The sequence below is a fragment of the Manduca sexta genome, unplaced genomic scaffold (assembly GCF_014839805.1).
Source record: "Manduca sexta isolate Smith_Timp_Sample1 unplaced genomic scaffold, JHU_Msex_v1.0 HiC_scaffold_2925, whole genome shotgun sequence".
In the NCBI taxonomy this organism is placed as follows: Eukaryota; Metazoa; Arthropoda; class Insecta; order Lepidoptera; family Sphingidae; genus Manduca; species Manduca sexta.
In genome coordinates this window covers 1,484-15,653 of record NW_023593939.1, presented here as the reverse complement: position 1 = coordinate 15,653, position 14,170 = coordinate 1,484, and the positions used below count along the sequence as shown (strand labels likewise).

General features: G+C 37.1%; 1 protein-coding gene across 1 annotated transcript; it reads left to right on the top strand.

The window, feature by feature from the left end:
* Positions 1–5,295: 5,295 nt before the first annotated feature.
* LOC119192557 (homeobox protein orthopedia-like) lies at positions 5,296–8,955 on the top strand (the record flags this gene model as incomplete). The annotated part of the gene is given in 4 exon segments (XM_037446370.1): positions 5,296–5,461; positions 6,699–6,851; positions 7,690–7,812; positions 8,754–8,955. Coding segments are annotated over 4 exon segments (576 nt in total), but the record flags the coding sequence as incomplete, so codon positions are not given.
* Between the last annotated feature and the right edge of the window lie 5,215 nt (positions 8,956–14,170).

Genomic DNA, 14,170 nt, shown 5'->3' with positions numbered 1-14,170 from the left:
GTTGTTTATTGCGCGAACATGCTCGGAATAAATGAGTTCAGGAAATGTAACATAAATGCGCTTCTTTCAAAAGGAAAAGAGGTTATGTTACTACATATGAAAAATTTAAAACTTTGTGAAGATGTTTACATTAGGAATTAACGTAAAAATAGCTTATGATGAAATTCAGCTCATTTGTAATTAGAGTGTGTCGAATATTATAGGTTATTTATACTAAAAAAGTATTTATTTAACTAAACCTTATTCCGGAAACGATTTATTGCGCGGGTGGTGTTTAGAAGTAGAAACACTAATATAAAGTCGAATGTTTTTTGAATATTTCGATCTTTGTATGTTTGAATGTTTGTTAGAATTAAACGCAGCAATCGCTGAACGGATTTAGATGAAATTCGGCACTCGGATAAACCATGGCCTAGATTAATATATAGGCTACTTTTATTCCGGTAATTGGTCCCGTGGGAAGTATTTGAATTATTTAATTAGATGGCGCTGACATTGTACCGTTAACTTAGTCAATAACTACAGTAACTTACGGAGTTTTGAAACAGAAAAGATTTTACACGCGAACGAAGCCACGAGCAATGTTTAGTTATCAATTTACCAACGATATAGTTATTGGACCCAGTCACTTTAAATAGTTACCTACTTATAAACGTAACTTTACTAGATTTATATTCGTCATATTATAGAGTCAACCTTATCGGCTCCTTGGCCTAATGTCAGCGTATGAACTGTGGGTAGGAACGGTCTAGTTTCGTTTCCTTGTTCTAACACTAATATATGTAAATTCGTCTCTTTTCTTTATACGTGTGCAAAGTGACCCCACTGGCCCTGATGGTATGTAGAGTGGGGTCTAATAGTGTCGACAGTCGAAACAATTATGCCGGCCTGTTGGAACCGTTTATATACAGACTCATCCCGGAACGCGACACTTACGTGAGCCACTATGGAGGGTTTTAACTCCTTGTATACAGTGGTCGCTATCCGGGCGGATATTAAATATATCATACCACAATATTCCTAGGGCCATTAGGACGGATTCATGCTAAGCAAGCCGTCTATCTAGAATTAAGCCAACTCGATTGGAAACATTCATGTGGAACACTATATTAAACTAGTCACGTGGCTCTGGGGTTGAGAGGGGGGTAAGTAGGAAAGGAGGGGGGGGGCTGCATGGATAGTGGCGAGGTGGCAACAGCACCATAGCTACCGTGAGCTATGTGTTTGTGCTGTGTGTTAACGCCCACGCTAGTGACGCAGTGGGAATGACAAGCGGCAGCGGGCTGACATTATAAATATATTTTTCATTGCTTTGAATGACGAGACAAGCTTGACGTTCGCCTAATGGTGATACGACCTCCTGTAAATAGTAGAAACATCATCTTCATCATCATCCTTGAATTGCAAAGTATTATTTGGTATTCACTGCGCTCGCCATTCTGAGACGTGAGATGTTAAGTCTTATGTCCTGTAGTTACACTGGCTACAATGTTCTTCAAACCGTAACACAACAGTGACTACACTGCTGCTTGGCTGCAGAAATTGACATTGCGGTGGTATCTAACTAGGCAGATTTTCACAGGAGAGACCTACCACCAGTAAATAAATAATATAATAACTTTTATTGAGCACCATTAAAACAGTATAATATTGTATAACTTTTATTGAGCACTATTAATTATAATATAATGTTGTGGTACGATCTCCTGTATTAGTTTCCTATACCTGGCTGTCAGGAGAAAGTTCCTTCCGTATACCTAGATATTAATATTGAAACAATAGAAAGCGGCGAGCGGTTAGTTAATTATATTTAACAATATTTGAAATCTATATAGGGCGCTGTGTGTATATATATGTATGTATTGTGCTTGTATCTACATAATACCAGTCTCATACATTTTGTTTCAAAAGTTTTTCAGTTTTTTAGTAATCTAGATCCTTTAACATTCAATTACGTATTTTAATTGTTATTTAATTATGGTGCGCTATTTTAAATTTAGAATATAAATGGTAATAAATTTTGTTGCGTTTAGGAATGTATTTAGATACAGTAGACATGCCAATACCCGCTACCGCTCCTTTTCCGCTATCTGTTCATGATGGAACCGCGCCCTCACTGCACGCGAGACGCGAGGCCCGCTACCCGCGCACGAACATCAAACAACGCGCGCTAACCGAACCCTCACGCGCGAGTGTGGACACAGTATACCCACCGTAACATACACATAGTATATATGTAGGAAAATAGACTGCAAATCATGTAACAGGGACAGAGGTTTACCATTGATCTTGAAAAACATGACCGCCATCTTGTAAAAAAAAAACAACAATCAACCATAAATACGCAACAGAATTTTTAAGAATAAAATTTGAAAATGGAATTCCTTTGAACACTTTTTGATTTTATCTTTTGAAATATGGGCCTTTCTTTTTAAAATATTATGTTTTTCCATTCTGTAAAAAAATCAGCCAGTCTTTAGCCAGCTACCTATTAAGGTTAAATACTTATAATCATAAAGGCTTATTAAAAAAATACGGTACCCTTAAAAGAAAACCACGAGATGACGCTCTAAATTAAGCATTTCTGGGTCATACGCCGTCCTTGATATATTATTAGTGAACGAGAAATATTTCAGCAAAACAAGTTGGCCAATCATACACAAGTTTAGTAAAACTGTGTTAATTGATGCTACGTAAGTTGGGTATAGGCAGTGAAATAAATTGATAGCGTTCCTTTGGTAACCGACTTCAAAAAAGGAGGAGGTTATCAATCCGACATGTATTTTTTTATGTTTGTTACCTCAGAATTACGTCATTTATAGACCGATTTAGAAAATTCTTTTTTTGAATAAACATTGTAAAATACATACTTTTTTCCTTTTCTGGACTAGGCAAAGGTGTACCATTTCGCCATCTATGGGATTTATTAATAGATCCAACTTAGTATCGCTCTCAAGTGCCATATAAACCGTTGTCAAGTTACAGTCAACATCTTAACATCATCGGTATTTAATAAATGGATAACAACATCTCGTGATCTTAAGCGTATGACGAAGTTTGACAGCTGACTTATGTTTATAAAACTGCGTTGACAACAGGCGCTTAAATAACAGCTCAAGTTTTGTTAAATAGTTTAATTAAATGCCTACCAGTGGCGATTGGTGATTTTTTTCAAAAGGTAACCCGATGCAAGAAAAAGTGTCTTAGTTAACAAATCGCGGTCAATTTTACGGAAAACAAAAACTAAGACCAACGTGAGTAAGCCTAAAAGGGCAGCCGGTGGGAATCGAGTTGTATGGACGCTTCGCCACTGATGCCTACTTAAGATACTATTCAAAGATGAGATCTTTTAATTCCGTTCTTAGTTCCTGTGTAATAAGGTGCTCGCTATATATTGACCACAATTCCATTCAGGTCTGTTATTGAACCTGAGACCTTAGTACAGCAGTCGTACATCACCGAGGTATACGTGCCTAAACCATTATGTGTTAGCAATAAACGACTGGCGACCGCCGACACCGCTCCGCTGCAGTTGACAGTTGCTAAATGAATATACCTCTCTCTGTCTAACTCGGTCTGTCTCTCTCGCACACTACGGAAAATTCTTATTGCGGAGTTCTTTGAGTTTTTAGTTAGGAAAAGTACAAATTGTACCCCAGTTGTGTAATGGTTAGGCACTTTGTAAACTATGAGGTATTCGGTTCGATTTTTGACACATAATCTAGGTGTTTATTTCGAAACGGTGTTACATAAATACCATTTTGGATGGTTTTCTGCGTTACAACTGAATTATTTCATAATTTATTTATACCAAAGAATTGCAAAGGCTCAACTAATAGTAACTACCTAAGTGAGATGAAAAAAATCATAGTATCAGCACTATATTATATACTTGCCCACTGCTGAGCACGGGCCTCCTCTACTACTGAGAGGGATTAGGCCTTAGTCCACCACGCTGGCCTAGTGCGGATTGGTAGACTTCACACTCCCTCGAAATTCTTTTTTCAGAGAATTTCTCCGGTTTCCTCGCGATTTTTCCTTCACCGTTTAAACAAGTGATAATTCACGAAGAATACACACATAATTAAAAAAAGTCAGAGGTATGTGCCCCCTGGGATTCGAACCTGTGGATATTCGTCTCAGCAGTCCGTTCCACACCCAACTAAACTATCACAGCTTTATATAGCATACGGCCTAATTTGTTATAAAACTCTTTTCGAACCAAAATCCTTAAATATTCCCTAAACGCGACCGCGTAAACATACATAAATCATCGACCGTGAACCCTTCCCGGTTCCCGGTCCGGTACCGGTATCAATAACCGGGAGACGTGACAAATGACGTGCGATTTGCGACCGATCCCGGCCCGCGGGACGGAGATTATCACGCCGTGATGGATTGTGTTGGCGGATAAGACTGCGATATTGAAACGGAATGGTTGCGGATTTGGGGGTTAGGTGGTTCATGATAGGGTGCCAACCGTACTATATTTTGGGTGTCCGTAATATACTATTGAAGAAATATATAGTACGAAAAAATACAGTATCCGTATCTGTAAAATACTATAATTTTATGAATTTTGCTATATTTTTTTAGAGCTTATTATGAAAAATATTTTATTTCCTTGAAGAAGTGTTGGCAACCCTATTATGTTAATAAAGATATGGGGCGTTTCTGATTACAAAACGGTGAAAAGAATTGTAATATTTTTTGGTAGGTAAATAAATAAGTCTTTGTTTTTATCACTTACATACGTTTCTTAGAACATATATTTTACTCAAGTACAATTTTTGGTACGTCTTCCCGTATGGCTTGGTAAATTGCATTGGAAATATACGGTTGTGGAAATATTGGCCTAAAAAGAACAGGGTTGCTATCTCGGCACGCCAAATTGACGTCAGAAACAAAAATATCTGACGGTATGATGCATTTTTCGATAGATTTTACAATTATTATAATCAACTACGATATAATAGGAATTGTCTAATGATGCCGAAATAACTCTTCAAGATTTTTTGAAACCTGCACCGTAAAGTGACTCCACTGCTTCTGATGGTAAGTGGAGTCCAATAGAATGTTAACTGACGACAGATGATCACCCTCGGCAGTCAACACAATTATGCCGGCCTGTTGGAACCGAATATACACAGGCTGATCCCGGAACGCAACACTTACGTGGGCCACTATGGCGGGTTTTAACACCTTGTGTACGGTGGTCGCCTTTCGAGCCTGGGATACAGTAAATACAAAAATTATTCGTACCCTCATTTACTTAAATACAATAATTGTTTGCAGGTGTGGTTCCAGAACCGTCGAGCCAAGTGGAAGAAGCGCAAGAAGAGCACCAACGTGTTCAGGTCCCCTGGAGCGCTGCTGCCCTCGCACGGGCTGCCGCCCTTCGGCGCAGGCGACGTGTGCGCACCCGGCGTGTTCGCGGACCGGCCCTGGTCTATGCCAGCTGGTGTGTTAATATATTGATAAATTAGCCTATACATTACTAGCTTTTGCTCGCGGCTTCACTCGCGTGAAGGATTTATCCGGGATATTTTTTTTTTCCAATTTACTTGATATGTATCGTTATATTATAACCAAATTACACAAAATCATTATAAGTTGTAGCCTACGTGTTATTCTGTTATATAACCAATATGACTGTAAAGTTTTATCCAAATCCGTTCAGTAGTTTTTTAGTGGAAGAGGAACAAACATTCATCCATCCATCCTCACGAACTTTCGCGTTTATAATAGTAGGATACAAAAAAAAAATAATAAAAATAAATAGAGGTAGTCAGTTAATTTTATAAATTATCCGTACGAAGATAGTTTGGATAGTCGGTGTATAACTGACCTAATGTTGAGACAAAAATGACTCATATTAAAATAATGCTTTATGTCCAAACGGAAAAAAGATGTTTATATTTCTTCGTGTAGGTATAAATGGATACAAATAAACATTTTACGACAAAACTGTGATTTAGTCCGCTTTTGCGATAGCTGTTTGTAATCTTTCATAAACATACATAATATACTGCCAGTGTAAGAGGGTTCAAGAAGGCGAAGGTCATTACAGCCTCCGGAATGAATAAGAAATGCTTTGAAGCCTACTTCATACCAATCCACCTTTATAAAGGGAATGCTAGAAACTAAACGTCTAAGGTAACAAAATCCTTAAAGTCCCACCTAATGTTAAATCTTCATAACATCATTTCATAAAAATATGTAAAGACAAACTTTTGATTAAATTGCAAAAGTTAATAATTAAAGAACTAACAAAAAATCGTGGTATGTTTTTTTACAACACATAAAAATACCAAAAACATGTAAGGTGGGTTTTTGTTAGAAACCGGACTTCTTTCGGTCACACTACCTTACAAATCAGTTGCACTTTATCAAAGACGAAATAAATTAATTTAATCCCTCTCAGTAGTAGAGGAGGCCCGTGCTCAGCAGTGGGCAAATATATAATACAGGGCTGATATTATTATTATCAAAGACGATCTAGATTACTACCGAATATCAGTGGCGAAGTTAAAACAAACGTAAATAAATCTAAAAGGGAAGCCGTAGAAATAACATTATATGGAGGCTTCACCACTGCCGAATATGGAGAGTTTTTATAAATAAAATAAACGGAAAAATTTAACTTCATGACGAGGACATTTTAAACATCATTAACTGACTCCTCGTGCTGGTTCCAGGGCTATCCCAGTTGTCGCAGGGCGGCGTGTCGATGGGCGGGTTCGGAGCTGGAGGTCTACCGCAGCTGGCCGCGGACCTCAACCCCTCGCTGCCCATCTCCTCGGTCGCGTCCGGCCAGCCGTACCAGGGGCACTACCCACTCAACTCGCTTGGTGAGTAACACACACATCACGCATTTATCCTCGAAGGGGTATGCAGAGGCGCAACCAGGGCACCCACTTTTCAAGTTTGTTCCGCCCCATGATGTGATAGGGGGCGAGCCTATTGCCATATCGAGCACAAATTCCAGACTCCAGTGAGTAACAGCATTGATTAATCAGTTAGAGACTCAGGATCAGAATTCGATTCCAAAGTTGGGTAATACGGGCCGAACTATGGTGATTTTTGATGCATCAAAGAGGATTGACATTTCAGACAAGGTCGTATAAACTAGGTAAGTTATTTTTGGATTATGTGTCAAAAAGTGGCTAATGCTACCACCACGTAGTGTGTTGAAATAAATTTCAATTTCAGAGTAGTGCTATGCTTCTCGGCAATGAAATGACAGCGTTTACGCGGCGCCTTAGACGCGGGCCACATATTAGGTTTTGTTCGCGGCTACACTCGATTGACCTTCCCATTTACGTATAAATCCCAATTTTTACTCTCTACGTCAAAAAATATGCTCTATCACGTACTACATATTTCACGCAAAGCCGTTCAGCAATTCCGTGTTAAGATTTACAATCTCACTTATAAACTTGTTTTAGCGTTAAGAGGTGCTTAAGAATTGCTTAAATAGCTATCCAAAACATCACCGGTTTCCTAGTTCAAACCTTATTAAGAGGCAAGATGGCGGGTTTTGACTTATAGCTGATCGAGTAAATTTGTGTTTTAACTAAGCATAGCTTTGCGATTTTTTTATAAGTAAGACTGTAAATGCAATACAAACTACAATATACTTTCAACAAACAATATTAGTAACCAATATGTTGTGTTGTCCTGTTGCAGGCGACACGATGATGTCATACTGCAACAACATAGCGGGCGGGCAGCAGGGCGCGCTGGAGGGCTCGCCCACGCCGCCACACATGTCCCACTGCGCCAACAACAACGCGTCGCCCACCGCTTCAGGTAACGATTTGGCGTTAAGTGTTCTAAGTTTTTTATAAAGGCACATAAACTAGCAAGCAGAGACGGTTGGTATCTAGTCACATGTCAGAAGATCCCGTGTCCTTCCGCCTGAGCGTGAAGAAGCATCTTATTAGGCCGACATGGTTGTGTCGAATGGCAATGGCAGCCATCTCTTGCCATTCGACACATTATCTAGACAGCATTCCGCTTACCATCAGGTGCAGTACATTGCCAGAATAAAAGAATTATAGTCCCTATGTGTCTTCAAATTATCTTTATTGTCTATGAACATCCAGAATACCACAAGAATCTTAATGCGCTGTCAGCTTAACAGAAGAAAAAGAGTTTAGGTATTTAGATATCTATTTGAGCACAATATGTAATCATTGTAAAAGAGTAGGGGTTTTTTGTACATATATACATACATCTTTATAAGTATAATGTGAGTGTCTAGAGATTTCCCACCCTCACTTTAACCACTACAAATCCAGTAAGCCAGGATCAGCAGTGGCATGCATTTTATAATTTTAGAAAAAACTAATTGATTTTTATCCTACAACGAAATTAATCAAATTGAAAGCTAGGCTAGGAGTTGGAATTATCAATTGCTTACTTCCCTCCATAGCAAAGCGGGAGACAATAGTGAACCATGGAGGCATTTCAACCTCAAGTACAAAGATGTTTACAATTGGTAAAGCCATTTCTAAAGCACTACGGATAAAAATTTAATTACAGAAATCTATCATACGAATTATTAGATTTAATTAATTAATTTATTTATTTATTTACTTAAGGACCTCCAACGAAGGATACACGGCATATAATAGATAAAATTTCGTAGCATTTTTACAATTAACAATGTGACGTGCCTCTTCAATTATATTAGACCACAATTCCAATAATTATTTCCAATAATAGGCATGATGTGTGTGTGTCTGCAGGCGGCGGCGAGGGCGAGGAAGAGGGCTGGCGCGGGCACAGCATCGCGGCGCTGCGCCGGCGCGCGTCCGAGCTGTCGGCCGCCATCCCGCCCTACCTGCAGCTCAACTACGACGCGCACAGCCCCGTCTACTGACCGCGTCACCAGCCATACGCACGGCACGTCCACACCACTCTACCCGACTAGGAATAGAGTTCAAATTACAAACAAAAAACACTACAATATAGAGATGAAATTACAAATAGATAAACGCAGAGTATTCAAATTCTAAATAAGAGAAGAATTATTAGCTCTCATTTACACAAGATTTTTTTTTCGTAAAATTTACGATTTGCAACACCCGCTTATTTTGGCAGCCCAGGCTCTTACTGCAGTTTCGTTCATACAATTTGTTAAATTAAGCGTAAGATTAACACCACTACAGTTAATCCTTAGAAATGTACTATCAATTAAAAACCGTGATCCCAAATGTATGTCTACAGTTTTGTGTTTATTGAAAAATAATATTCGTCTTACATATTCCATCTTATGGAAGATGGAAGTGTTTTGTCTTTTCATGTTGAATGACATTTACTGTCAAAGGAAGCGAGACAAAACATTGTGTATACAGACGTATACACCGTTTATTAGTAAGGTTTAATGCATATAAGGGGGTATTTCCAGAAATATCTATAGAATGAGGGCGCCACTTTTGCTTTTTCGCTTAGTTGACAGTACAAGAAATTAGTTCAATATTCCAGCACATCATGGCGAGGTTTTTTATTGTTCTGGTCAGGCTATAAATATGATTAAAAATATGGAATTTACCTGTGACGCCAATTCCTGCATCTTCTCTTATTTGAACGACTAAAAAATCTCCTGCGTTCTGTATTTTAGATTCTGTTGCCTTAGGTTCAAAATACAATTTCTCTTGCAATATATTTGATAGCGTGTGGACAGTTAAAGCGATTTAATTCAATTTTTCATCCCAAAAAGGGGTAACGTGAGACATTTTTTTACAATGAAATTGTGAGCTGTATTCGATGTATACGCGTACGTACAATAAATAAATTATAGATTAACTTAAGGTATTTAATAAAGTATCATAGCTATTGGTGTATTTGCGACACGACCGTGCGCATTGTATGACGCCATACTTTTTAAAATGTTGAGTAATGGTAGGCCTACCTGTTGAAAATGACAAGGCTTGTAACCTCATCTGGGCCATGAACTGAAAATGAATGTGACTTAGATTCACAGGGGCGGAATAGTGAATACCGCGTGTGTCATGACCCCCCAATAAGTTACAACATATATTTTTCTTCAGTGTTAGTTTAAATGCGTTTGTAACTTTATTTACCGGTATACAAGGTAAATAAATATACACAAACTCATTGTTTTTTTGCTATTGTCATAAAAATTGATAAAATTTGATATAAAGATCAACTGAATGTTTTGAGTATAACGTTCAGAAATAACCAAAACTGCCATCATGGTCAAAAGTAGCGTGAAATATATAATTTGTGCGGTCGTGTGGCACTCGCAAGCTCACGGCTGGAAAGTGTTATGTTTCGATATACCACCTTGTAGCAGTGCGCTTATGTCTCGTGTACGGGCCTTTGTAAATAAACGCGGGAAAACGCGCAGGCCTTAAGGATTTGCGTTAACTTAACTTACAAACTAACTTGGGATATTGTAGTTTGACATTTAAAGACTTTAAAATTGTCTGTGGCATTCGGTTTTAAATTTTCGATGTATAAGAGTGGCCGTTTGAAAATTTTAAAATAAGAATGATATTAAATATTTGGGCTTTATGGATCCGTGTTCCTTTGCCTATTTAGTCAATGCAAAAATATATTGAGTAATTTTTCTAACCTAGTTTTTTTCACCGCCTAATTATTAAAAGTTAATCAGATTATGAGTTTACTATAAAAGTTTTTAATCGGATTGCAATATCTCATGTTACAAGTCATAAGCTAGGTTCACGCGATAGCCTATAGTTGTGTTGATACATTCCACAAATAGTAGTGTTATTGAAATAGCATTGTGGGCTCCGTGTTTCAAATAAGTTTATTAAAAGGTAATGTTTTTCTTTAATAATTACAGTTGGATATCGAAACTGTAAATTTATTTTCGAAATATATTTGTGTATTTTTAATATTTGTTTGTAAATTGTTAACGGAAAATTATAAATCTAGGAACGCATTTTTATATTTTTTGTATGATAATTAAAAATACCTTTTTTAAACCATTGTAATTTAAATATATAAAATAATATATTTTTCGGACGTCTTAGTATGTAAGTAATTTGTTTCGGTTTATTGTAACTTTTTGTGTAAATATACATTAATAAAACGTAGAGCCCACGGCAAATTTCGATTAACTCGCATTTAAACACCTAAGTTGTACCGACTCGAGCCAAAATATTATTATGTAAGTCAGTGTGAATGTTCTGATGCGTGTTCGTGCTGGTTGGGTTTATTCTAAGAACACTATGAGAAATTCATCAAAGACCCAAAGTTCAAAATCCCTTAACAACCACAATATCCTCAATTCTATGAGGTGGTAAATATTTCCATACTTAGGCCATATCTATCTGATCTTTGACTAAAATTTCAAGTAACTAATGTACTGAAATATTTAATGAACCAGAATTAAGCCGACATTTAAGAGAGTTCTCAGCTGAGTAGGCTCTGTTAAATAAAACTCATCACAATCTTTCATATACTTGTGACTTGAGATGTCGTTTGAGCTTATGTTATAGGATACAAGCGAAAATCTTAAGATGCTGATCTTAAATTGACAGCGCTCAGCTAATATCGCACAAGAGCGAAACTGTTACATATTTTAATACTGTCTCTAATTCTGTGTGCATTCTGAGTGCCGTCGTAAGATGGTTTTATTTAATAAATATATTTCTGTAAAAAAATGTTCATAAAAGTACAGGTTAAATAAAGAAATAATTTAAATTAAATTGAAATCATATTTTCGACATTGTTCGCTTCTACTACGGGGATGATAGTTCTCTGATGAATGTTTATCGTAAAACAACCAGCACGTGTGTATACGAGTTGACGCTGTATACGAGCATTTCAGTTAGTGTAGATAGGATCAACTATTGTGAACGTGTTCGGAAACTCCACCACTATTATGTTTTTTTAAAACGCGACGCGCTAATAAACATTTACATAATGCCATTATTCGACCTTCCAAAAAGGATGCAACATGTACTTATTGACAAAGAATGCTGTAATTTTCAATGTATCTCAAACATAGAAAGGGCAACACAAACCATACCGTTGTGTATTGTTATAAAATATAACGTAATAATTATTGCAATTGATTGTGCTACTGATTCTTTACTAACTGTTTTGGGTTTGTAATATACTTAAAATAATATTGTATATTGTTTAAGTCACTAAAAGTCGGGTCTTATACTGGCTGAAGACTACTAGGGACTCTATTCAGCATTATAAAGATCTCTTGTATGGTAGAATTTAACTGTGTATATCCCATCTTCTTCCAAGCAATATCGTACAGTAGTTATCCAGATTAAAAATATTACAGCTAGTATACGTATTCTCCATTACACTGTTCAATAATTTTGCCTAATGTTTGCAGGATATAATGAAAATCTACTTTTGTTACTGTTTATGGACAGTGGTTGTTACTAGCCGAGCATTCAGCTCACCATCCATGTTTGTTGGCGCTGCGCGTAATATTATTTTAAGTTGGAAGTGGTCGATAGTTCCTATTATTTCGAGGCCCTGTATTATTTTTATATATTATTTCTCACACGATTTCCGTCCGTTTGTTTGTGTAGTTTAATTTTATCAGGGCTAATTAGATTTTATTTAAAACGAAATTTTAATATTCTATAAAATGACTGAGTGGTTTGACTGTATGTATGTCGGACAGTCGATTTCATTCAAATTCGCTGCAGTGTATTAAGTATACATATGTATGGCCCACTAGCGTGTTATTTTAGTTATATAAGTATTATATACATACAATAAATAGACAATGTTCAATGTGATGTTTTATTTTATTCTTTGAAGCTCCTCCTTGATAGTTCCGGAATAATCCAAACTATTAGAGATATGGAAAGTACGCGTACAATGTAAATTCAATTGTTCTATATAGTAATTATATATCTTTTACAATTTAAGAGAAGTTAAAACCCGCCATAGTGGCCCACGTAAGTGTCACGCGTTCCTGGATCAGCCTATGTATATCCGTTTCCAACAGGCCGGCATAATTGTGTCGACTGCCGAGGTGTAATCATCTCTCGTCGAACGACATGCTATTGGATCTCACTCCACTTACCATCAGGTTCAGTGGGGTCATATTACCCATAAAACCCAACAATTACTCCCGCGTCACGCGGTATTCACATCAATGGGGTCCAACTATTGAAACCGTCGCGAGTTAATCAATTCCGCATCGAACATAAACACGGGACACGACATTTTTATGAAAATAATTAAACTGTGTTACTGAGTGGATTATATAATTAAATGTCATTGATTATTGTTCCATATTTTAACTACGCCTTCGTGTAAAAATCTTCTGGAGGCAAGAACGGAACAATCCCTTTAGGGACCAAAAACGCAATGGAAAGGAGTAGACAATACTATTAAACTATAATAAGTTGTTTCTCTTTACAAACCTAGCGAAAAAAGAGAATTTTGGCGAATTATTTATTTCTCGTCAGAAATAAAAAATAATATTTAAGTAATCTTCCTGCATAAAAATTGTATAATAGGTTTAACGTTTGAAAAAGTTTAATTTCAATGAAAAACATAGTCGTGAAAAATAACTATTCCTTTATCCACTTGGTATTGCAAATCAATATTAAGCGAAGGTCCTTAATATTTGTTTTCTACTCCTCATTTCTCAATATTAAATAACATCCATACATACTATCACGTTAGGTACTCTCTTTCAGACGTGTGTTTAGGCGAAGTTTTGAAACGGCTTGTGTAAATTTGATCGTATTACTTAGTATAGCTAAGAAGTTTATAATTAGTACGCATGGAACTCGTCTATTAGCCATTGTCATTATTGCATAACTGTTGCTATTTGGCTATTGAACATTGGATCTCTTGGATCTCACTGGATCCTTACTAGTGGTAGGCCTCTCATATGTGAGAGTCTGACTGGGTAGGTACCACCGCAATGTCTATTTTGCCGCCAAGGAGCAGTGTGTAGTCACTGTATTGTTCTGGTTTGAAGGACATTGTAGCCAGTGTACCTAACTACTGGACATAAGACTTAACATCTCATGTCTCAGGATGACGAGCGCAGTGGAATACTAAACAATACTTTGTAAATCAAGGTGTTGGATAGTGTTTCTACTGTTTACGGGCGGTCGTATCGCTTACCATCATGCGAACGGCAAGCTCATCTCGTCATTCAAAGCACTAAAAAATACCTGAA